This window comes from Notothenia rossii, assembly GCF_949606895.1.
Source record: "Notothenia rossii genome assembly, chromosome: 6".
In the NCBI taxonomy this organism is placed as follows: domain Eukaryota; kingdom Metazoa; phylum Chordata; class Actinopteri; order Perciformes; family Nototheniidae; genus Notothenia; species Notothenia rossii.
This window is the reverse complement of record NC_136909.1, coordinates 15,998,915-16,021,376: the sequence shown is the minus strand read 5'-3', so window position 1 is coordinate 16,021,376 and position 22,462 is coordinate 15,998,915. Positions and strand designations below refer to the sequence as shown.

General features: G+C 38.3%; 5 protein-coding genes across 7 annotated transcripts; 1 reads left to right on the top strand and 4 right to left on the bottom strand.

The window, feature by feature from the left end:
- Positions 1–285: 285 nt before the first annotated feature.
- On the bottom strand, positions 286–3,146 carry LOC307045041 (uncharacterized protein). The gene is made up of 3 exons (XM_079690511.1): positions 2,264–3,146; positions 1,267–1,411; positions 286–828 (listed from the first exon to the last, which is right to left on the bottom strand). Exons 1-3 carry the CDS (start codon positions 2,673–2,675, stop codon positions 483–485), a joined length of 903 nt encoding a protein of 300 aa, XP_079546637.1. The 5' UTR covers positions 2,676–3,146; the 3' UTR covers positions 286–482.
- Positions 3,147–3,271: 125 nt separating this feature from the next.
- On the bottom strand, positions 3,272–10,531 carry hps4 (HPS4 biogenesis of lysosomal organelles complex 3 subunit 2). Of its 2 annotated transcripts, XM_079690510.1 has the most exons (13): positions 10,349–10,531; positions 10,132–10,243; positions 9,115–9,205; positions 8,871–9,014; positions 8,671–8,778; positions 8,135–8,251; positions 7,688–7,782; positions 7,528–7,600; positions 7,058–7,176; positions 6,063–6,708; positions 5,398–5,524; positions 5,010–5,121; positions 3,272–4,216 (listed from the first exon to the last, which is right to left on the bottom strand). In XM_079690510.1, exons 2-13 carry the CDS (start codon positions 10,161–10,163, stop codon positions 4,045–4,047), a joined length of 1,836 nt encoding a protein of 611 aa, XP_079546636.1. In that variant the 5' UTR covers positions 10,164–10,243; positions 10,349–10,531; the 3' UTR covers positions 3,272–4,044. The 2 variants fall into 2 exon arrangements, with proteins under 2 accessions (XP_079546636.1, XP_079546635.1); XM_079690509.1 differs by having other exon boundaries at positions 10,132–10,531.
- Positions 10,532–11,711: 1,180 nt separating this feature from the next.
- LOC307044778 (uncharacterized protein) lies at positions 11,712–15,800 on the bottom strand. 2 transcript variants are annotated; one of them, XM_079690151.1, is made up of 8 exons: positions 14,834–15,800; positions 14,595–14,723; positions 14,321–14,492; positions 14,012–14,082; positions 13,337–13,510; positions 13,159–13,256; positions 12,537–12,608; positions 11,712–12,442 (listed from the first exon to the last, which is right to left on the bottom strand). In XM_079690151.1, exons 2-8 carry the CDS (start codon positions 14,608–14,610, stop codon positions 12,299–12,301), a joined length of 747 nt encoding a protein of 248 aa, XP_079546277.1. In that variant the 5' UTR covers positions 14,611–14,723; positions 14,834–15,800; the 3' UTR covers positions 11,712–12,298. The 2 variants fall into 2 exon arrangements, with proteins under 2 accessions (XP_079546277.1, XP_079546276.1); XM_079690150.1 differs by lacking the exons at positions 14,595–14,723; positions 14,834–15,800 and having other exon boundaries at positions 14,321–14,587.
- A 150-nt stretch (positions 15,801–15,950) lies between these two features.
- cox6a1 (cytochrome c oxidase subunit 6A1) lies at positions 15,951–18,245 on the bottom strand. Its single transcript, XM_079690152.1, has 3 exons — positions 18,086–18,245; positions 16,995–17,143; positions 15,951–16,256 (listed from the first exon to the last, which is right to left on the bottom strand). Exons 1-3 carry the CDS (start codon positions 18,180–18,182, stop codon positions 16,170–16,172), a joined length of 333 nt encoding a protein of 110 aa, XP_079546278.1. The 5' UTR covers positions 18,183–18,245; the 3' UTR covers positions 15,951–16,169.
- A 1,931-nt stretch (positions 18,246–20,176) lies between these two features.
- On the top strand, positions 20,177–22,462 carry asgrl1 (asialoglycoprotein receptor-like 1; the record flags this gene model as incomplete). Its single annotated transcript, XM_079687113.1, is given in 6 exon segments — positions 20,177–20,255; positions 20,332–20,394; positions 20,397–20,414; positions 20,498–20,584; positions 21,208–21,326; positions 22,343–22,462. Coding segments are annotated over 6 exon segments (486 nt in total).

Sequence of the window (22,462 nt, the reverse complement as noted above, 5' to 3'; positions counted from 1 at the left end):
TGTGGTGCTGCTGTTTTTCCACTCAACTTACCTTACTTTGGGTATTTAACAAACTTTTTGAGCTTAGATCTAAAAGTAACAATATTTCCTGACACATGTAGTGGTCACAGCACATGCACAGGCCCTCTGTTTGTCCAGGTGTTGTTTTTCCACCACCTGTGAAAACCTCTTGAAATAAACCTTCATATCTAACATGTGTTGGGACCAGAATATCCACAAGGGGAACACAGCTGAACAAAGTAGACTGTTTCATGCCCACAAACAGACACTTTTGTAACAACAAGCCATTGTTAGATTGAGCTTTAATAACCAAAGTATGACTCAGTTACAGTGTATCATATCCACTATTTACATATATATTTAGCAAGAAATAACATTAATAAATTAACATATTTGACATTGAAGTGCATAATGTCCTCGTGAGCTTTGACTCTGCATGTCTCTTAGTCCGAAAATAGAGTTTTTTAAACTTCAGTTTGACTTCATCTGTAGTACAGAGCCATGAAAGGTGTGTGTGAGGGGTGAACACCGCCCGTCCCACAGGACACCCCCGACCCAGCCTGACTGCAGCCCAGGACGAGGCTCCGCTCCAGGGCAGGCCGTGTGCTGCCGGCCCCCTCCCCCCACACATCACCAGCCGTGTCCTGCTGTGCACCAGAAGTGGGCTTTTCTCCTGGTGCATACCCCCTGGAAGAGAACACCACCCGCCGCATGTTCACCAGGCTTGGACCCCCTCCAGCACCACCTGCCGCCTCCTGAAGACTCTGGAAGAGGAAGAGCAGATCCACCCTCAGGTCCACCGTGTTGCCCCGAGACCACAAACTGTACCTGAAGGAGGCGAGAGACAACAAAGTTACAACCAGGCCTGACTTCCAGAGACAAACAGTCAGTGTGACTTTTAAAGGTCGTGGTGAGATGGTGAAAGAGGGCTGTGTATGAACAAAAAAATGAATATACAGTACAATCAAGTTTCCATTCAACATGTATATTATTTTAGGAAAACTATCATAGTATAAATAGCAGACCACTATGCGTAAATCTCAGTACGGTTTAATTTATATGCAATCAAAAGTCTAGGATTTTCATAGATGAATTATAGATCCTCCAACCTCTTAGGAATATCTTAAGAGGGCATACAAAGGATCCACTCTTCTTTGCATGTTGGTTTGTTTTGAGTCTGCAGTGTTTGGAAATCGTCATAGTATCAAAAAACATAATATCACTCCACAAGTTCTATATTTTCTTAGACCTCTGGATCATGTTTACCTTGTATTAAGGCCTCGCTTTGCCAATGATGGAAGCACAGGATGGATGTCCAGGTGTTGTGGGTTGGATAGTTGGAGGTGAAGCTCGGCTCTGATGACCGACAACGATAAAATCTCCCTGGTGAAGAAAAACTCCACATTTGTGCCTGAGGAGGAGGAGGAGGAGGAGGAGAGGGAGTCAGTCACTGAGAAGTTTAAGAGTATTTCATGTCACAGAGCAGCACATACACTCATGTCAGGCTCCATTTTAATAAATCCCAGGGATCAGAGTGAGATTTACACCACAGAGGTGATGTTTTCACTCCTAACACCATGTTAATCTGTCAGCAGGATGTCTCCACACCTCTCTGAGAGGACATTAAGCCAGCTAAGACTCATTTGTATGTAGATAACATCGTCTTCTATACAGATGCATTCATGGAGCCATTAATGTCCTTCGAGCTGCTTTTCAAGCACATCCGCTTTCACTTCTGCAATGGTGACATTCCCACAGTGTCACTTTTTGAACACAACATATGAATTATATGCCAGTTTGATGTTGCAACTTGTCCCCTGCTGACCCTCTCAATGCTGCATGTTAACACAAGGTGTAGAGAGAATTTAGTGAATTTGAAGACAAATGTCAATACTTTTATTGAGCAAAGATATTGAGAATATCTTCAGCCCAAATCTGATGAGCATGTGTCAATACGACAATACTCAACAAATACAATCAACAAGTAAAGTTTTTGCAGTTGAAGAACGTTTCACCACTGGTTGCCTTTATGACCCTCTTGATGGTGAGTGTCTACGGGCCTATAGTTTAATCCTGAATGCACCATTTCCCACCATATTTGTAATAATTAATTGACTAACCATTTGTGGAAGTAAAACACATGAAAACCAACCTGATCTCTACTTTTTCTTATCGAGCTCTGCAGCAAAGCAGGACCAACACTTTCAGTTCTAAAGTAGGCTTTGACAAGACATGCGTTTGAGCTGGATCTACTTTGTCTTACCTCCTCTCAGTCGACCTTGAATTCCTTTTACGCTCCTGCAGTCCCGTCCTTCTTGACAGCAGTGATAAACCGAACGCACAAAGCTGAAAAGGGATTTTCCTGGGAAAACCAGGCCATGGGATGCTCCAGGGGTTAAGGGTAGAGCACGGAGCTGCAACAGTGTGGCATTATCCTCGGGAGCTGACTGTGTGTTTTCCAGCCAAGGGGCCGCCCGCTCCGCGCACCGCTCCCGGTACGTCTCCGCCACCCCGCGCCTCCACCGCCTCAACACGTCTGCGCGTAAAGTTGTTCCGGATTCATCTGCAGTTTTATGAAATTCCAGCGTGTCTACTGGGCGGCTAAATACTCCAAAGAAACGTGTCACCCCCGATAGAAGAAATAGAGAAATCCAAATGCATCGCGAGGAGGCCATGGCGATTTCTAAATCCGGCCCTTTGGATCTTCACCGATGGATAGCAGGCAGCTTTTCTGTTGTGCCAACTCTCCCTCTCTCTGCTTGCTATATACCCCACTGACAATGGGGACATCTTTCCACTTAGAATTTGAATCCTTGCCCGCCTCATAGACCCTGCCCCTCTTTTTGTTCGAGCCCTTAACCACCCATTTGCCCCCCACTGCTTTCTTTCAATGCGCCTGCATAATGAGGCGCCCCTGAGAGCACCGACCCCAACCATTCAAATTCAGCTACTTAGCTAATTACTCTAATGACTCCATATCTGGAACATCAACAACGATCTTATTTATAACACATACAGCGCAGAATGATTTGGTAAAACCGTGAATAATAACATTTTATGAGCATGTGTTTGGCTTTTTTAAATAGCCGTGCGCACGTCCTTCTGCGGGCGAGTTGTTACCATTTTGAAAAAAAGGCATTAAGCCTGAAGTGGGAAACAATGGGGGCCGGACTGAAGGGTCACATGCAGGCCGCTGATGGCCCTAATCGCACCGTGTAGCCCCTGTGGTTTCAAACAAGCATTTACAAAAGTAGCTCACAAGACTCAACACTGAGAGGATCATGTATTCATTTAATTTCCACTAATAATGCACTTCAGTATATCACAGGGGAAGTCTTCTGGGCAAACTTAAGAAAACAGACATATCTGTACAGACACAGTAAATATAATAGCTCAATTGTTAAATAACACGTTTTTAATGGTACCAAGATTTGGTTTTGAAATAAATAGATATTTTATACAAACTTTTTTTAGATCATTTAATAAATTGTGCACTAAAACAACACAGTTTTGCAGTGTGTGCAGCAAGGAATGATGCATGATTAAATTGAATTAAGATGTCTAAATTGCATACTGATTAAATAAATAAAGTTTAGAGAAACTATTACTTACGGTGCATTGATGATTTGACTGAACGGAAACTATTTGTAGAGTAAAAATGCTGCATAATAATGTGTGCAAAGTGTAAACAGGTGCTTAATAAAGCGATTCTGCACTTCTAGAAAGGTAACATTTAAGACATACAGAAATAATATTTGGCAAAGAAACACAGAAACAACTGAAACAATGAATAAAACCTCATTGTAAACACATATTTCTCTACATTACCTCTACCAAACATCCTCTCTGTGATTAATAGCTACACAAATAAAAAAGTTCTGCTATGAATGTAAAAGTTTCATACATCTATCATTATACAATCTTCTGTGGGAACAATTGAACCACAGCAGCAAGGAAGCAGAGTAAACTTTAACTGAAATATTCTCCCTGCTTCTTCAGGTTACTCACAGGGCAGCTCTCCGCATGTTGACAGACCACAGCTCCTCAGAGCAGGTTAACCCCGTGTTTCAGCAGTCTGTGGCGGGCCTTGCCGGGCAGAGAGAAAGCACTGTCCTGGTGGTTAGGGATGCCGGAGTTCCTCAGCGATCCCCCGTGCTGCTGGAAGTAAGTTTCCTGAGCCACGCTGCGGGTCCCATACACAGCAGCTCCTGCACTCCTGCGGTGAGAATGTCACATTTACATTTCAAGCATGTAGGATGAGGACATGCAACACAAAGAGCAAAGTGACATAATAAAGACCTTAAACAAAGAACTTTTGGAGTGTGATGTAAAATACTTTTACAGGGGAACATTTCTCATTCATCATTGTAACACTGCTGAGTACCCTATCTACCATTTGTTCCGTTCTGTTTCGTACTCAAACAGAAACACATTTCAATTTGGATCGTGTTAATGTACTTTAAAATATTTAAATTGTATTTGAACTAGAGCTGCAATGATGATGATCCAAAAATTGCAGAAATATTGTTTTAAGCCCCTCAAATATGGAGATTTTCTACTTTTCTCTCTTATATATAATTTGAAAAGATGGAATTGATATCTTTCCATATTTTTCTGTTCTTTTATAGACTCATCCACTAAATTAGAGAATAATCGGGAGCTGTAATTTGGACTTGATTTGACAGCAAAAATATTAAGTGTCTGATTCATCAAATATATATGTATCAGAATCATATTGCAGTTTCTTTTGGCCCAAACATGATTAGTAGTAACGGACATTCTATTTGTTTTGCATATCTGTAGACTTATTTTAAAGATACAACATAATTGCTTTGAGATAAACTGACCTAGTGGAAGATCATGTAGGGATTGTTGTAATGTGATGAAAGACAAGATGAACTGACAGATCCAACCCCCCACCCCCGACTTCTACTTGAGGTCTCATGAAAAGTACAAGAACCCCCCCACCCCCCACCAAACCACCACCATCACATCGTTGCCGTACTGACCTGATAATAGCCTCCTGCAGAGTTTCAGTGTTACAGAAATGCGAGTGAAGGAGTGATGTGGCCCTCACAAAGGGCCGCTCCGGGGCTCCCCCCGGTCGACCAGACAGGTTGGCTGCAGACACACACACAACAACACACTCAGTACCACATTAACCTGGACAGTCTGCACAAAGGAATCGCAGTCTGACTAATCAGCCGTTAGATCATGCAAAGACAAATATAAACTACCAAACCCCCCTTTAGTCCCCAGGTAGAGATGGGGCAGAAGATACTTACTACTTACTGTAGAAGAAAAGACAACATACTCTGATTGCAAATAATCAGCAGAGTGAATACAAAACTATACAAAGAAGAGAGGAAATAGGTCAAAGTATTATAAGAGCCTTACATGTCAATGTGCTCTGAATGCAGTCAAAATGGGCAAAGATGTAGGGTCCTGGAGCGCCCGGGACCCCAGGGGAGACACTCCTCAAATGAGCCTCCAGTCCATTGAGTGACGCCAGGCTGCTGTGATACTGGATACAAGCCAGAAAGGAGGAGTCGGTTGTTAGCCTCACTAAGCTCACAAACTGAAAGGTCACCTATTATGCAAAATCCTCTTTTTCATGACTTTTACACATACACATGTGTCCCCTCTGTGTAAAGAGACTCTGAACGTTTCAGGAGCAAAGGACCCCTCTATTTTTGTCCTGATCCATTTATATAAAAACCTGTCTGAAAATTAGCCAATAACCAACCAAGGCAACCCCCCCCCCCCCCCCCCACCTTATCACCTGAATCACCTCCTAGAGCACCATTATGCTTTTTCTAACCAAATATCTCGCAGAGGGGCTTGGGGAGGGGACCTTATTTTCATCTAAAGTAACAGACACTTTTGAAACAGGGCTGAAAACAGAGGGGTTTATGGGATGCTACAATGGGTGATCTGTTTGGTATTTGGAGCCAAACACTTCAGAGACATGTTTTGTATATATCTGAGAACTATAATATATTGATATAATGGGGGACCTTTAAAGTAATTAATATGAGAGTTGCTTTTTTTTCATTTCTTACCACTTCCTCCATAGAAGCTTTGTCGCTTAAGAAGTGCGGCTCCACCAACAGAGCCAGCACCAGGCCTTTGACCCTGTGCAGGTACAGCGTCATGGGGATCAGTGGACTCTCCCCTCGGTGCTCGAAAGCATCGGAGTGAGGAGGATCTGGCCTCTCTACCTCGTGGCCCTGAACTCTCCCACAGCCACGTCCGCTGACCTCTTCAGAAACCTTGTTGTCATGTGACTCCTCAGCTACTCTGAAGTTAAACTCTTCCCCACAAGCTCCATCGACTCCACCTCCATTTAGATGGGAGTTTTCTCCAAACGCTGAGCTGTCTCCACCGTTATCTATCTGACTGCCTCCCTCTCCGTTGCTGTGAAAGCTGTGATAGTACGACTCTTCCAGCGACTCCTCCACAGGGGAGCGTTTCCCGTTTGAGAAAGGAGGCTCGAGAGGCTGCGGAGGGGGAGGATCGGGGGTGCTTTGTGATGGATCTGAGCTAAACACAGAGCTTGCTGACAGGTGAGGGCTGAGGAGCTTCTGGGGAGACTGGGAGGATCCTGGATCAGACGGCTCTGACTCTGTGGAGGAGGGAGTGTCGGATAACGTTCTTGACAGGCGGGTCTTCTTTAGGGGGGTGTTTTTGTGTGGAGTAGAGTGGGAACTGGTGGGTAGAAAACACTTTGAGACACTCAGAATTTGCTGGAAATATAACACATTTTAGAGAGCTGGTGTAAGGGTGTTTTCACAGTACATTTGGATAGTCCAAATGAGTAGATTTTGGTTTGTCTTTGTGTGGGTAACAAATTAAAGTAGACAGAATTACACACGTACAAAGGAACAGTGACAAAAAGCAACACACAGAAGCCTTTATCATCGGTCAGCTGTTAAGTGTTGGAAAACTAATTTGGGTGCAAGTGTCCAAATTCACAGAGATCCCAGACAGCCCAGAGTTCGATTAAAAGAGACACATACTTTATGTTATTCAAACTGAATCTCAGAGCAGACACTACCTGAAATCTTTGTCGACGGGGGTGGACTGCAGGTACTGAAGTTCAGACGGGGTCAGGAACACAGTGGTGGAGCTGACAGCGCTGCCAAATGAGCTGCTCTGTCCATTGGGTCTCTGAGACTGAAACCAAATCAAAACACCAACTTGAGACTTTTTCTAAAATAAATAGTTTGTAACATTTAGGTAAATACAATATTTGTATTGGTTGAGTTATATGACAAGATCAATACCACTATAATGACTCACAGAATGTTTGTGTAGCTGGAGCCATCAGCATGTTAGCTTAGCTATTGCAGTCCCAAATTGCAAAACATACCATTACATGTCTCGGAAAATGTGATTTACTAAAGCGGGTCTGAAGTTGGCCCTATAAATATATATTTTTTTAAATAAATGGCCACTTCTTAGGGGATTATTTTTCTATTTCAAGTGTTTTAAAGCCTTGATGAGAAAAGCTTAAGACTGTCCTACCTTTGTGTATGTCCCACTCTCATGAACCATCACCTTCATTGTGAGTTGGGGAGACATCTGTGTGCTTACAACTCTGTGGAGAGAAGTCAGATTTCAGGAACAAAAAATTACATATAAACAATTCGACTGACAGCTGGCAACAGTGGAAATGTCAGCTCACCTTCCTCTGAAAAGAATACAGCCTGCTAACACCAGAGGGCAGCGCTGACAGGCCTGAAGAATGAGGGCAGCTTTGAGCAGCAGAAGGGGGTCAACCTGGGGATAAGAATTAAAAATGTAAGTAAGTATCTTGTAAAAGCACAAAAACTGAAAGGTGACAAATATATTGTTTATAAGATAATAACTTTAACACATAGTGAATGTGTTACTTACAAAATGAGCACATTTTTACATTGTTTCAACCTTTCAATTTCGCATAGAGCTCAGAATATCCCGGATTTACTGGCATTTGGTTTCTAGCTTGTGAATGAATTTGCAAAAAACGTTGCTAAGACACACTGAAGAGACCACAGGACATTGTGACATTCACATCCTGTTTGAGGTTAGCTTTCTGCAGGAGGAGCTTGTGATACACTACTGCAGGTTACATTTAGAATGGTGTGCGTACATTAGTTGAGTCGATGGTCTTCAAGCAGCTGAAGATGTGCTGAAGCTCTGAGGATCCTGACTGCAGGTGGGACAGATACTGAGCCCAGCGAGACGCCAGGGTCTCCTGACTGTTCAGCTGCAGCGCAAAACAGACTTTCAATTACAAAAAGCATCTTTGAATATACACACATTTAAAAATAATTCTAACTAAAATGAAAAAGCAAATAAATAAATGAAAAGTACCTGCTAGTTGAGAATGAATAATAACCTTGTTTCCTGAGTTAAGTAACTTTTCGACAATTTTAACAGATGCTCTATTGTGCAAAGAATTCTGTCTTTTCATGTATGTATATTTAGCTTCTTATATTTTATATTATTTTACCTCTATTGTAAGCATATAGCACAAATGTATTTATATTAGAATAAAATCCTTATTTGTGTTGGTCTACAACTAGATGCAAGTCTTTCTTTAAAAAACAAACAAAACATCTCTGTGCCGCAAACCTAAACAAGACTTCTATAATATAAGACTACTAGACAACTGAAAAAGTGCACCTGGTAGCTGTGTCTGACGGAGCCGTTGTAGAAACAGAAAAGGTTTATGAGCTGATCCAGGAGCTCACAGACACTGGCGGTGGGGACTTCCACTGAGCAACCCAGAGCCTGCAAAACACACAAAAAATTTGCCTAAAATTAAAATCAAAGACTCAAAAGTGAGAAACATCTTGAAAATGTCCAGGATTGTGCTCACTCACCCAAAAGAAATCATCTTCCATGCGGATGGCAAACCTGTTGCGGTGCAGGTTCAGGATCCGCACAGGAGAGGACGAGAGTTCAGAGACACAGCGACCCGCGCCCGCCAGCTGACCACAGAGCAGCTCCTGCCGATCTAAAGGGGTCTGACAGAAACACACACAGGAATCAACCCCAAAAACAGGGACTTCAAAAACAAACATTATCATACTCAACAGTACAACCACAAATTAAAAGAGGACAAACCTCTTCAGGGTAGAAGTAGCAGATTCCCTCTCTTGTTTGGTCGCTCTCTCCTCTGACTTTGGATCCATCATAGAGGAAGAAATAATTACACCTTCGGAAAAAATACAGAAATAAAAAAGAGATCTTCAGTGAATGACTAGAGAGCAAACCGTGTGTCCAAGGTTTCCCTGGACACACTTTATACTAGAGAATAAATGAATGAAATCACTTTAATTTATAAGGTTATTAACAAACAGCTTTAGTGATGCTCATGCTTCAAATATTATGGCTAATGATTTTTATATTATTATTCTTCAGTTTGTTTTATTGCGAGTTGCATGGCAGGAGGAGAATGTGCAAGAACTGATTGTCTATTAAAAAAATAAATGGGAGGAATTGTTGTTTTTAATTGAACAAATAAACCATTAAGTTGAACGCAAATGCATTTAACATATCAGTCTATGGGTTGGATGTAACTATCTACAGGCACAGAGGGGACTGTTACTGGACCATTCTGCAGATTATGGTCAATAGAGCATAAAAAGTCAAATCAGAATCAAAGTTATAAATACATTTATTCTCATCCCCCAGATGGGGTAATTTGATGTTGTAATATTGTCTCCAATTTAGAATAAAATAAAACAAAAATATTGTACATAAACATGGAGAGGTTAAGAAAAATGTGAACACTGTAAAACTGTTTAATACCAAATATGAAAAACAGGATTTTAACAGTAGTGGAAAAAGTACTACTCTGGTCCTTTGCTTGGGTAAAAGTAGAATTACTATGGTCTTGAAATACTCCACTAAAGTCTTATTTAAGTGTTGATTAGGCCCACATTTCTCCTCTAGAATCCAAAGCTGAAAAGTAGAATACATGTTATGGAGTAAATGTACATGAACAACCTCTGAATTCTAGTGGGGTATAAGTACAAAGTAGCAACAGTAAATACTCAAGTAAATTACAAGTCCTTTAAAATGGTAAAGTACTTGAGTAAATGTACTTCGTTACTTTCCACCACTGCGTATTGCAGTTACCTTCTTGAGTCTGGCAGCACGAGTTCAGCCATCACCGACACGAAGCCCAGAGAAAGATAAATATTCCTCAGTCTTCAGTCATCTTGTATCCATGTATTTCCAACCCGACAGCCTGGAGATGAAAACGGAAGAAAGAAGTGAATACTTCAGCTGCGAGTCCGAGAGAGATGTTTACTAATCCTCCAAAGTTACTAAAAACATCTGTTACAAGTCGTACAGGCGCCGGAGGAAAATGTGCACAATGGGATGGTGGATAAATATCTTTTCTTCCACTGTTTATGTTGTATTCGCCACGAAAATTAGCCACTTTGACAGAGTAGTGCTGCCAATTGAGGAATGCGGGTCAGTCACGTAGTGGAAGTCATGTGAAAGTATGGCGAGCTTCAAGGGACAAACAAGTGCGCCATTTAGAATCGACAGAACATTCAACGAGCCGTACATTGTGGTACAAGAAATACAACTTACTTTTTAACTTGATTTTAATATTCTGTATCGGCAGCATTTACACAAGTTAAAATATTTGTTATTTAAAGTATATATCATTATTTATGAATTACATTATGTCTACTCGTAGCTAATGTGTATTTACTTTTAGGCATATTAATTGTAAAACGTGTATTAGCCCTTTTTATGATGAGATTATGCATTCTATGTCAAATCTTGTAGCCAGGCGATCCTTGGCCCTCATTACCAAACAATATTTTTCAGTCAAATGTAGGCTAACTGAAGTAGGTATATGCAATTGTATTCATAAAATGTTTGAACTTTTCTTAAATATGCTTACAATTCGAGTCTCATAAAAGGGGCTTTGCCTTGAGCGAGTGTAAAATGTGGCCAATTTTATTGCATGTATGTATGGTATATCATATTAAATGCAATGTCTTCATTATGACACCAACCATAACAAAAATGAACAATTTGAAACAAGTAAAGCTCTATTTTCCATCCTACAGCATGTGCTCAAGTTGAACGTTGTATTTACTTTTTCAGTTGGACCTTGAACACATATTTAAAGGAAACTGGAAATGATTTTATAAACTACAGGGGGCTTTGTCAGAACAATGACACTTTTATTCACAGTAAGATTAAGGTTTTTTCAAAGAATAATAAGAAAACAAATGACTTAAAATGGGATAAACGGTATGTGTAATTGCTCTGAACAACTATGTAATGCGACATGCATATTTTAAATACACATGAACCAGTAATCCTGCTTCACATGGTCAGTAGAATACATTGATCTTTACCATGGGCCGAGCTCTAGAAATATGAATCCTGTTTTCAGAGCTCGATAGAGGATGTCTTCAGATGTTGAGCGTGCACGCGCAGCTCAGTCAGACAATTACTGCATTTAAGTCAAAGTTGAGTGAGCTGCTCTCGAGAGGAATCTGCAGATATGCAGCAACTAAGTCGGGTCAGATTTGTACCCTAAATCGACTTTTAAATTGTTGCAGGGTAAATGCTGTTCTTAAAGTGTCGCTAAGCACTCCGCCATCTTGAAAATTGCGCTAACATCCGTGAAGTCTCGGAGAGAACGTGCATGATTTCAAGAGGAAGTAAAATAAAACAGTACGACCGGGCAGCCTTTCAGCCTCTTGTTTTTGTAGCTGGGCCCACTCTTTAACTACAGACTTATAACAAAACTGCAAAAAAAAGTTAACTTAACTGTTTAACATTAAAGACAAGCAACAGACTTGTCCTACCAAAATAACATTAATAAGTGCAAGGCTGCCCAACATTCAACATTGTCTCCCTAACCATTTCCTGGATAGCGAAAATAAATTGTTACTTATAGATTAGTCCGACGATTTAATGAGGTTACACTGAAGCTCTCTAATGTTGACCAGTCAAATACATCATTAAATCCCACAGGAAATGTGTATGAAAGGTAATGAACATTTTGTCTTGAGTTAATGTAATGTGTTGTTATGTTAAATGTTTGTTCCCTTGTTTATTGTCCCCAATATTTTTCTGTTGATGTTGCAAATGAAGTTGAAAAAAAATGTCAGAAGACTTGATTAGACAATAAATCATAAAGCAAACATAAAATAATAAAATTGGCAGTGTTCAGTAACAGTGCATTCAGACAAAGGCAATTTATTACTTTCTCCGACCTGAAATATTGTTTTTACATATAATAATAGTAAGAAGAAAAAAAAGACCATGGTCACATAAGCTGCTTATCAAGTAATAACATTTCTTTCTCTATTTTCCTCATCTTCAGTGCTCTGTATGCCATCTGATGGTCCCGGTTATCCATCTCCTTCTTTAGGTAGTTGCAGTAAAGCGCCCGTATGTCTTCTGTATGCCTCTGAAAGCAAAAGGAAACAACACATGAGCTCATATTGGTTTTGGTTTTCTCTAACTGTTATCGTACCAAAGCCCAGTATTGACACTTAACTCACCGCTTCTCTTCTGCCACCGGTTGTAGCACATGCTGAATTAGCCTTCTCCTGGAAGCTGCTATTATGCAAAACCTATAAGAAAAACAAACATTAAATCAATTACTCAAGTCCTGTAGTTATACTAAACTTGAGCCTAATCTTGTCGTGCCACGTTCTTCTTTTCCTCCGCTATATTTAAGAGGTAGCTACATTTTGTACTTTTTGCTCCACTGCCTTTGTCTAAAAGCCTTAACAAATAAAGATATTTGCAATTGAAGAGTATGTTAAAGAAAGCACATTGTTGCACAAAAACATTTCATGGTTGCAAGATCTCAAATGTGGGCTGTGGGAAGTTATCCATAGTAAGATTAATCCTTATTAACAGTTCTGTAAAACATGGTTAAACATGCTTCACCTCAACAAACAGTAAAATCCTGCTTTTATACTAAGGTATAAGTAATGATAATCTTAAGGGGACAGTTTTTTATGCTTTAATTTTCTTTAAGCACATTAAATTGATTTTACTTACAAGCTTTATCTTCAGTAACATCTTCAGTGTGTAGATCTTTAACTTGTGGTATAAGTGGTTTTACTCAAAGTTGGTATCTGAACAGTTCTTTCACTAATGTTTAGAAGTACTTACCCCTTCAAACTGAGAGTCACTGACGTCGGTCTCGTCACTGCTCACACTCTCTGGTTCTGTCTTAGTTATCGGCAGGAGGAGGACGGGATGGCCTGAGACTACAGGGGTGGGGCACAATATTGAGTTAGATAATAGAAAATACTTCACCAAGTCTTAATCAGACATGAAATACACCTACCACTGATAAAAGAGCTTTCAGACCCCGTCAGTGGCTCAATAAAGGCACCCCCAGGAAGGACCTCCACTCTCAGCCGGCCGTCTTTGTGCTGCAGCACGTCCTCCTCTGCAGAGGTCAGCGACGGGGTCCCTGGTTCCCCCTGGTTCCTCAGCACCTCCACCTGTCTTCTTTTTGCTTCACAAGAACATTTGGAGAGGCAAAACTGTTGGTGGAAGAAGCACTAAGACCTTTACCTCCGATAAATTACTCGCTGTAGATATTCCTACTACAAGTAAAAAATACTAAATTTAAAGCCATACTCATGTCAATATTATCAGCAAAATGTCCTTAAAATACTAGTACAATTTTTCCTCTGAGTGTTTTACTATAATATAAGATACTTCTGGGTTATTTGAGCTTTCTTGGACTTGCAATTGCATATACATAAAAAAATATATATTTTTATACTGTTGCATACATGTATTTATTTATTCTTATTATCATGTGTTTCTCTGTAATTGTTATTCACACTTATATTAATACTGCGTTAATGTGTATGTTGGATTTTACTTTAGATGTTTAGGGGTGTGCAAATGTGAACTTCTTTAGACACTATTGGTTAGTTAAATCTGCAGCAGCAATAAATCATATTCCATAAGGCAAACCATTGTAAATGAAGACTTGCAATAAAGTTACCTGTTTGCACGATATTCTTATGTTTGACTTTCACTTGCTGCCACGTTCTTTTGAAGCCACTGTCCGAAACCCTAAGAAGTCATGAAAAATAATAATAAGATTATATATTAATGGAAAGGTGAAGTATGAGTAATATTTCAAATTAAACTAATTCATTCAATTAATTTCAAATGATTTTAACTCATGTTAAGTAGGCTAAACTTACAAAAAAAGAGAAGAGAATGAAAATATATAAAGTGTATCAATCATTAAATTTAAAAACGACATTCTACATTTAATTATTAACCCATTTAGATAATTATGTCTTACGTGTTTATTTGATCAGCTATTCTCTGCCAGGATTCCTCTCTCTGTTTGGAGGCGGTGGTGGTGTTAGATTTGGCTGTCAATATTTCTCTCTCTTCTTCATACAACTTCAATATTAGTTCCTGCTCTTTGGAGCTGAAGAAATGTGCCCTCTCGTTTCTTCTCATCTGTAAATCTGAAAATAAAAACATATACACAAAGGAAGTGTGAAGATGCATTTATGAGAATGAAAAGAGTATTATTTATATATAGTTTGATGCTATGAGATGATCCTCACCTCTTTCTGTATTCATGAGTCTTGATTCGGTTTTCGATTGCTCTCCCCTATGAGGCTGAGCGGTTACGCGCAGTTATCCGAGATGTTTCAATGCTAGATTTAGTAATCAAAACGTAACCGTGTCTAACCCTACGGTGATTAAAAGGAACAAATCCGATGTTATTAGAGATGACGGTTCGTCACGGGACTCTTCACATTATTAAATAAGTGTCTAAGCAAAGGAAATGGAGAAACATTACCCGAGTTATGAAGCTGGATATCTGCGAGCTTTGTTAACCCAGGATTTTCTAATTCGGCTTAACGCGCGTTCACGTGAAAGAGGTGGAGTCTGTAAGAAAGATCCAGTAAGGTGAAACAGGGACATTTCGTTTAAATGCAATAAATGTATTATATTAAAAAAACATAAGGGGAATTCAAGGATTGCAGATGGAAAGTAGCGTTTAGCTATAATCTGGCATATAGCATCCCTTCTCTTTATGAGATTAATATATGTATATGCATGGTCCTTGTTCAATACAAATATAGGCCTAAGGTCATTAAATTGTCGGTTGTGAAAATAATATATGGTTTAAATGTATTGGTTTTCGTTTATGATGTAGTATTTTATGTACAACGTAGTTTATGTATAAGTGAAATAATTATAAATAATGCCCAGAGTGGCACAATCCACAAATGTTATTCAACTGCTTTTGGGTTACCTGAATTGCACATTTGTACAAAAGCTGATATACGATGCATTGTGTAATGTAAAGTAATTAAAACAAATCTAAAAGGGTGAGGATTATGGCACATCACTGTACTGCATTTTCTTTTGAATAACGACCTGAAATCAGGTTTGGATCGACCTAGGATCTGAAGGGTCATTAAACAGCACATAAATAAAAAAGGTTTTTGTAAAGGGGAAAGTGATACGATAAAAAAACAATGGCTTCATTAAAACTGAAGTAGCTGACCGGATTCCACACATTATTTATACCTTTTAAATTATTACTGTAGAAAAATAATGTGTTCTTAAAAAAAAAAGAGCAATTAGTTAATTGATGGGACAGAAAAGTATTCAGCTATTTTGATAGCTGAATAATCAATATGGGGAATTTCTCATCAAAAGATGCAGCATGAGCCTCTCAAATATAGAGATTTACTGATGCGCATTTCTATCATGTTAAAGTAGATTTATTAGTTTTTTGTGCTGAAGAAACAAGAAATGTACCATCTTGGTCTTTGAGAAACTGGGATGGACATTATTCAGTATGTTCTGACACTATATAGACCAAAACATGAATCTACAATGTACAAAATAATCGTTAGTTGCAGCCCTTAACACAACATCAACAAAAACAAGACATAAGACAGGAATTGAGGTAATAGTTACTTTAATAATGTTCATTCAGTATCAGGCTGACATTTTGCTTAATGGTCCAGAGTAAAATTAAATGTTGGTTCAGGTGCCCCATGTTGAGAGCACAGCGGTAAACACAACAGAAGAAGAAGAGTAAACTGAGAGTGGAAGTGTGGTCCAGTAACGCTGAAGGAGGTCTGGTCCCCAGAGAGTCAGGAGGTCTGGAGGAGGGTTTACTATTCGTCGCCCTCATAGCCGCCAGGAAGGGCGTTCAACTCCCGATTGTGGAAAAGGGATTTGGAGCCATCTCCCCAGGGGAAACGCTGCAAGAAAACAAATTGAGATAATAAATCATATATCATATCCATACATCTGATGTATAGTGTATATAGCATATTTCTAATGTATTATCTACACTACTTCATTATCTCTTACCCCATGCAGTTCTATATATCCAACCATTTATTTACAGAGGCAGAAGAAGTAATCAGATTTTTATTAGTAAACGTAGCACTATTAAAATGCAAAAATAACCTGTTACAAGTAAAATTCTTGCTTTTAAAATCTTACTTAAGTAAAGCTACAAAATATTGGCATCAAAATAGACTTTAAGAACCAAAAGTAAAAGAACTTCAAGCACAATGGGTCATCCCAATTTAGTGCATTTCTTATTATAATTATTGATGCGTTAATGAGTTCATTGCAGCTGGTAAAAGATTGAGCTAATTTTATTTTTTAGCTTTAATTTGAATGACTAATTCATATTTTACATTAGCTAATAATCTGACTATCAACTGAATAATGGAGAGAAAGAACAATATTGGCGTCTAAAACTACTAGTGGAGTAGAAGTATAAAGCGACATAATATGAAAAAGACTAGAGTTAATGTACTTCATTAAATTCCACCACTGTTTTATTTCTATACGTGAAAAATACACTTCACTGCTTTTATCTGGTTGGATTCTAAACTGCATATTGTTGTCTCTGTAATTTTACTCTGTGCAATGACAAATAAACTAGACTCCAAAATCATTTTTTTTAAAGTAACATAGAGTCAGACCTTGGTGCGAATCCGAAGGTGGGAATAAGGGATGAACTCTGGCTTTTCATAATGCGCCGCATGGTGCTGCATTTTCAGGTACATGTTCAACATGCACACAGCAACACCCGGGAGTGCGACAAGATAAGTGAGGCGCTTCCATAACTTGGCTGGAAGACAAAAAGACAATAATAATTAGTTTGATCAAATATAGCAATTAGAAGTGCAAACATACTGAGATTGTTAAGAAATTAATGTGCTTTGGAAACAAGAAAAATGGAGGTTCAGTCAATTGTTTCTACACCCAACAAGTGTGACATTATGAAATGTTAAGACAACTTATTGTTGGCCAGGAAACCCCTAATGTGTGCTGTTTACCATAACTAAAATGTTGAATAACTTATATTAATTAAAGTGTTGTTTGATGATCAAGTTAGTCAGGGGCAACATCTAAGCTATGAGAGCAGTTATGTTAAAGACACCTGTTAACTTAGGTTACTAGTCTCTAACTAGCTGGGTATTATACACATGATACTTTTATCAGTACCGTTTATTTGAGTGTTTTAGTCTTCACACTAATAACAAATAATATAAAAACATAATATTCATATGTAAAAGTCATTATTGAACCTTTCTTTTTTACTTTTCCCAATCTAGCTCAAATCCTCTGCACAAACTATTTAAACTTGACAATTCTTCAATCCCTTTCAATGGTTGTTAACTGTTTTGTATAACTTAATACAAGTTGGGGGAATAAAGATAACCTTAGATAGTTATGTATCTCCAATGACCTGACGTTTCACTGTTGTTGCTCTTGAGCTTCAGGCCGTAACTTTACATAATCACTTCTCCACTTTTTAGCTTCGTAATTAGAGCAAAGTAAATAAAAAAACATTAAATGTATGAGTTTAAAGGTTTTAAAGGAGGTGACAGGCTGAAATGAATACGTCTTCAGGATGAAAATCTCATGTTTTTGGCATTTCCGCTCAAGGATGTTGTGCTAATGCTAATGCTAAAAGGGCAACGTTAGCTCAGCAAGGTCACTGTTAGTTGGCGTTAAAATACATGACATTATATAAAACCAGATAACTAAAATGAGGAGCTTCACTCACATGCATCATGGCCTTGTTCAGCGGTAGCAGAAAGCTGACGCCGGCTCTGGGTCAGAGAAGACTTGAGCAAAGCCTGAGACAAGCGTCCGAGAGCCATTTTCCTTTCAATGAGAAGCAGAGAGACCGGAAGGACTTTATAATGAGTGGTCACGTGGACGCCGACAGCGCTGCTGGGTGACCACGTGGTGAGACTGGGAACTACAGAGACTCCGGATAAAAACTTCAAACTCCAGGTAACTGTTATTGTTCCTGTAGCAGTGAAGTTCTCAGATCATTTAATCATTTACTTATTTATTTTAGTAAAAGTACCAAAAGATTGTTGTAAAAATACTTAATTATTAGTAAAAAACCTGAATTCAAAATGTTTCTTTAGTAAGAGTAGAAAAGTATTATCAGCAATCATTGTGCAGAGAAATTGCCTGTGACATTTCTAGATAGTATTGTTGCATCGCATAGCCTTTTACTGTTTAACACATTTCTGATTGACTTAATTTATTGATTAATTTTGTATTATTCATTTTGTTAAATGTATCTAAAGCTGTTAAATAAATGTAATGGATTAAAAAATTTGTATATTTTCCTCTGGAATTTAGTGGTCGTAGAAGTATAAAGTAGCATTAAACGGAAAGAATCAAGTACAGTTCAATTATGTCCAAATAGTATTTAATACAATACTTGTACTTTGAACTGTCTGAAATGAATTGTTGCAGGAGCCTGGGATTTAGGATTTTCATTGCCAAAACAACGCTGTATTTATTGTGCATATGAAAATAAAAACTTTGTATCTTTGTATCAAGTGTAGCCTGAATCCGGAAGATTATTTGGGGTCAGGAACAAGGCAACACAATGAGAAGAGGAAGATGGGTTTTATTTTGCAGGTAGAGATTAAAGTGGAATAATGGTGAATTACTAGAATATTCAGTAATGCCTATTTCGCAAATGGTTATTCTTGATAATTTGCCTTTATTCATGATGTTTCAACCTCATTCTCTTTACGTTATTCTAAACATTTTATTGTTTACTGTATTGTTAACATTTCGACTTAATCCTGGTAAGGATATTTCACTTTATTTTACACATTTTGACTTTATTTCATAGTTTACTTTATAGTTGATTTCCCCATATGCTTGGCCTTAATACGCACATTTATGAATGTAAATATAAGTAGAAATGTAATAGTCACTGTAAATAAAATAAATGTGTCACTTCACCAGAGGTACAAGGACAGATGTGAGGTAAACTGAATAGAGAGGGAACCTTACAAAGAATTCTTACACAATCTTCAACGAAACCTTGCATTATGTTTCTAGTATATACTTTAAACAAATGAAGCATGAAAATGTTGAAAAAATACATTGTCAATGATTCAAACATACAATGATACCAAGAAAGAAATTAATGTGTGCAGTGTGACAAAGTTGTTCTATCACCTAATTTCTCTTTCCCCCCTCTGTGTGCATTTTGGGTAAAAGACTCAGTAATATATGGAACAGAGCAAACTCTTACTTGTGTTTGATTTCATGGTCAGAGTCCAACAGTGAGATCCAGAGAGATTCTGTCTGATGGAGGTAAGCCATGAATCTTTACTTTGTTGTTTGTTTGTTTGTTTGTTTGTTTGTTTGTTTTTTTGTTTGTTCTTGAAATTACTTGCGATCATTCATTTCAAAATTCATACAAATCCATCACTATATTATGTGCATTAATGTACCAATAACACAAATAATTAAATACTTAATATACAGATATCAATAAAGACAATACTTTTATATCATACATTACAATAACATACAAATAAATGTATCTGTATGTATTTGAGCACTTTTATTATACAGTATAAAGTCGAGAATTTTCTTTTATTTATTGAGCCGTTAATAGTTAAAATGCGGCTTGAAAACAAACATGAAGTTTTAGGTGACCTCTTATTTTCGGAAAGTTTCAAACGACTACAGACTGAACATTTGTATTAACACTAACACATCAATAAACTTTGATTTGAACTTTGAAATGACAGCAACATAGGTAGAAATATCAGTTTTGTATTCACTTCATAAGAAGTATTTTTAATAAAGTATTTTCTGAGTTATTTAAGTAATGGAGTCTCAGTATCACCAGTTTGGATCGTCTGGTAACAGCCCTGTCCATGGAGAGACACAAATGACTGGACCAACGGGTAAAATGTGTAAATGTTTTATTTTATTTGTATGAAATAAAGTCACAATCAACTGTTAAAACAAATGTGTTGGTAGGCATGAAGAGGATCCTGATGTGGGTCCTCTATGGAGTGCTGGTGCCGCTGCTGCTGATCCTGCTGTGGTCACTGGGATCAAATGTAACACCTCCAGCTGATTCATTATTCATGAAGCTAATTCACTCTCGTCTTATCATGTAACTATTTCTGTTTGTGTCTCAAAGTCTCCCGGCTAAACAAGGAAGTCACTGATGTCAACCTCAACCTCAAGAGGATCATCAATGGAGGAGCAGCTTTATCACCCAGTTCTGGTTAGGGGACGTTTTTCATTTCTGGATCAAATAAATTACAATAATAGTGTAATGGTAATGAGTGGCAGTTACTGAGAAAAATATAAATAAATCGCAGTTACAAATCAAAATGTTTGTCATTACAAATGGGTGTGGTAAACAGCTTAAATGCAGAATATAATGTCATGTTTGTCATGTAGTCCAACTTTAGTTTAAGTTCTATTGAGTACATTTTAATAAAGTGTATCAGTCATCAGTGTTAAGTGATGCTGTGAGGTTTGTACTGCTTTGTTTGAGTTTGTTTTTAGGACCTTTAATCTTAATTGCCCAGTTTAATTTATCATATTAAATAAATTACATTACTTTCATGAAGTAATTTAAATCGCTTATTACTTTACTTAATAACACCATTTGATATAAATCTGTAACCTATTACATTTAGAGAGTGACATATAATGATGTCAAATTGCTGCCCTTGATTTAACTTTGTATTTTTCGGTTTCCAAACAAAGTTGAAGCAACTGAGCAGGAGGTCTCTTTACCGACACCAGTTCGAGGTAAACACTGCCTAAAATCAGATTTCAGTGTTGTTGTGGTTTAGAAATAAGACTTGTACTAATCTTCATGAAACCAGGAGCCTGCAGGGAGGGATGGGTTTCTTACGAGAGGAGCTGCTACCAACTCACTGACCTGGAGCAAAGCGGAGGACCAGTGTCGAGCACAGGAGGGACACCTGGTGGTTCTGAATACTGCGGAGGAACTGGTGAGGTTTATTTATTTCAAGTGGAGCTTTCTTTTGTTTTGCTGATGTATTCCTTCACTGAATGATGGAAGAAGTACTCAGATTATTTTAATAAATGAAAGTATAAATACAAAGGTTTAAAAACACTCCATTACAAGTAAAACGCGTGGATGCAAAATGTTTCTTAAAGGGGCCCTGTTATGCTCATTTTCAGGTTCATATGTTTACATTACATGTTACTTGTTAGACGCTTTTATCCAAAGCGACTTACATACTCAATACGGTGGGCAATCCCCACTGGAGCAATTTGGGATGATGTGTCTTGCCCAGGGACACAATGACATGCTGACTGCAGTGGGGTTTGAACCTGTGTTCCCCTGATCCGAACACCAACGCACTAGTCCACTGCTCCACACACCTCCATATTTGTATTTGGTGCCTCTACTGTGACATGTTTACTTTAATGATCAAAATGTCTTTATTTGGTTCTCATACTGCGCTGCAGCACCTATGTTCACCCTCTGTCTAAAACCAGAGCCAAGTCTGCTCTGATTGGTTAGCTGGCCGGCTCTGTTGTGATTGGTCAACCGCTTAGAGATGTCCTGCCCCTAAGCCTGTTGGAGTGTGTGTGAGACAAACTCCCTCTGGAGGGAACTTTGGGATTTCAGTCTTTGCAGACCATTTACATGCACCAAAACCAAAAACTATATAACACACTACAGAGAAGGGAAAACCCTAAAAAGCATAAAGGTACTGCATCAGATCAGATAAGCATCTGTTTTAACATGTTGAAAGTGCAAGTGTTAAATATTTGTAGTGAAGTACAATAACTACGTCAGAAATGTAGTGGTGTAAAAGTATATATAGAATAGATTGGAAAGTATTTTAGAAAAGAAAGTATTACTTGAGTGATTGTACTTTGTTACGTTCAACCAGGGACTGTTTGAATGTGCAAATGCAGGCTCTGATAAGGAGCACACAAAAACAGCAAAGGCCTCAATTAACCTTTTGGTGTTCTCTTTTTTTTGTTTTTATAGGACTACATTTCAAAAGTTGTTGAAATTAGATATAATTATTGGATTGGATTTGTGGAGCGAGAGAACGAGGGACACTGGAGCTGGGTGGATGGAACGGACATCAACTCAACCCCAACGTAA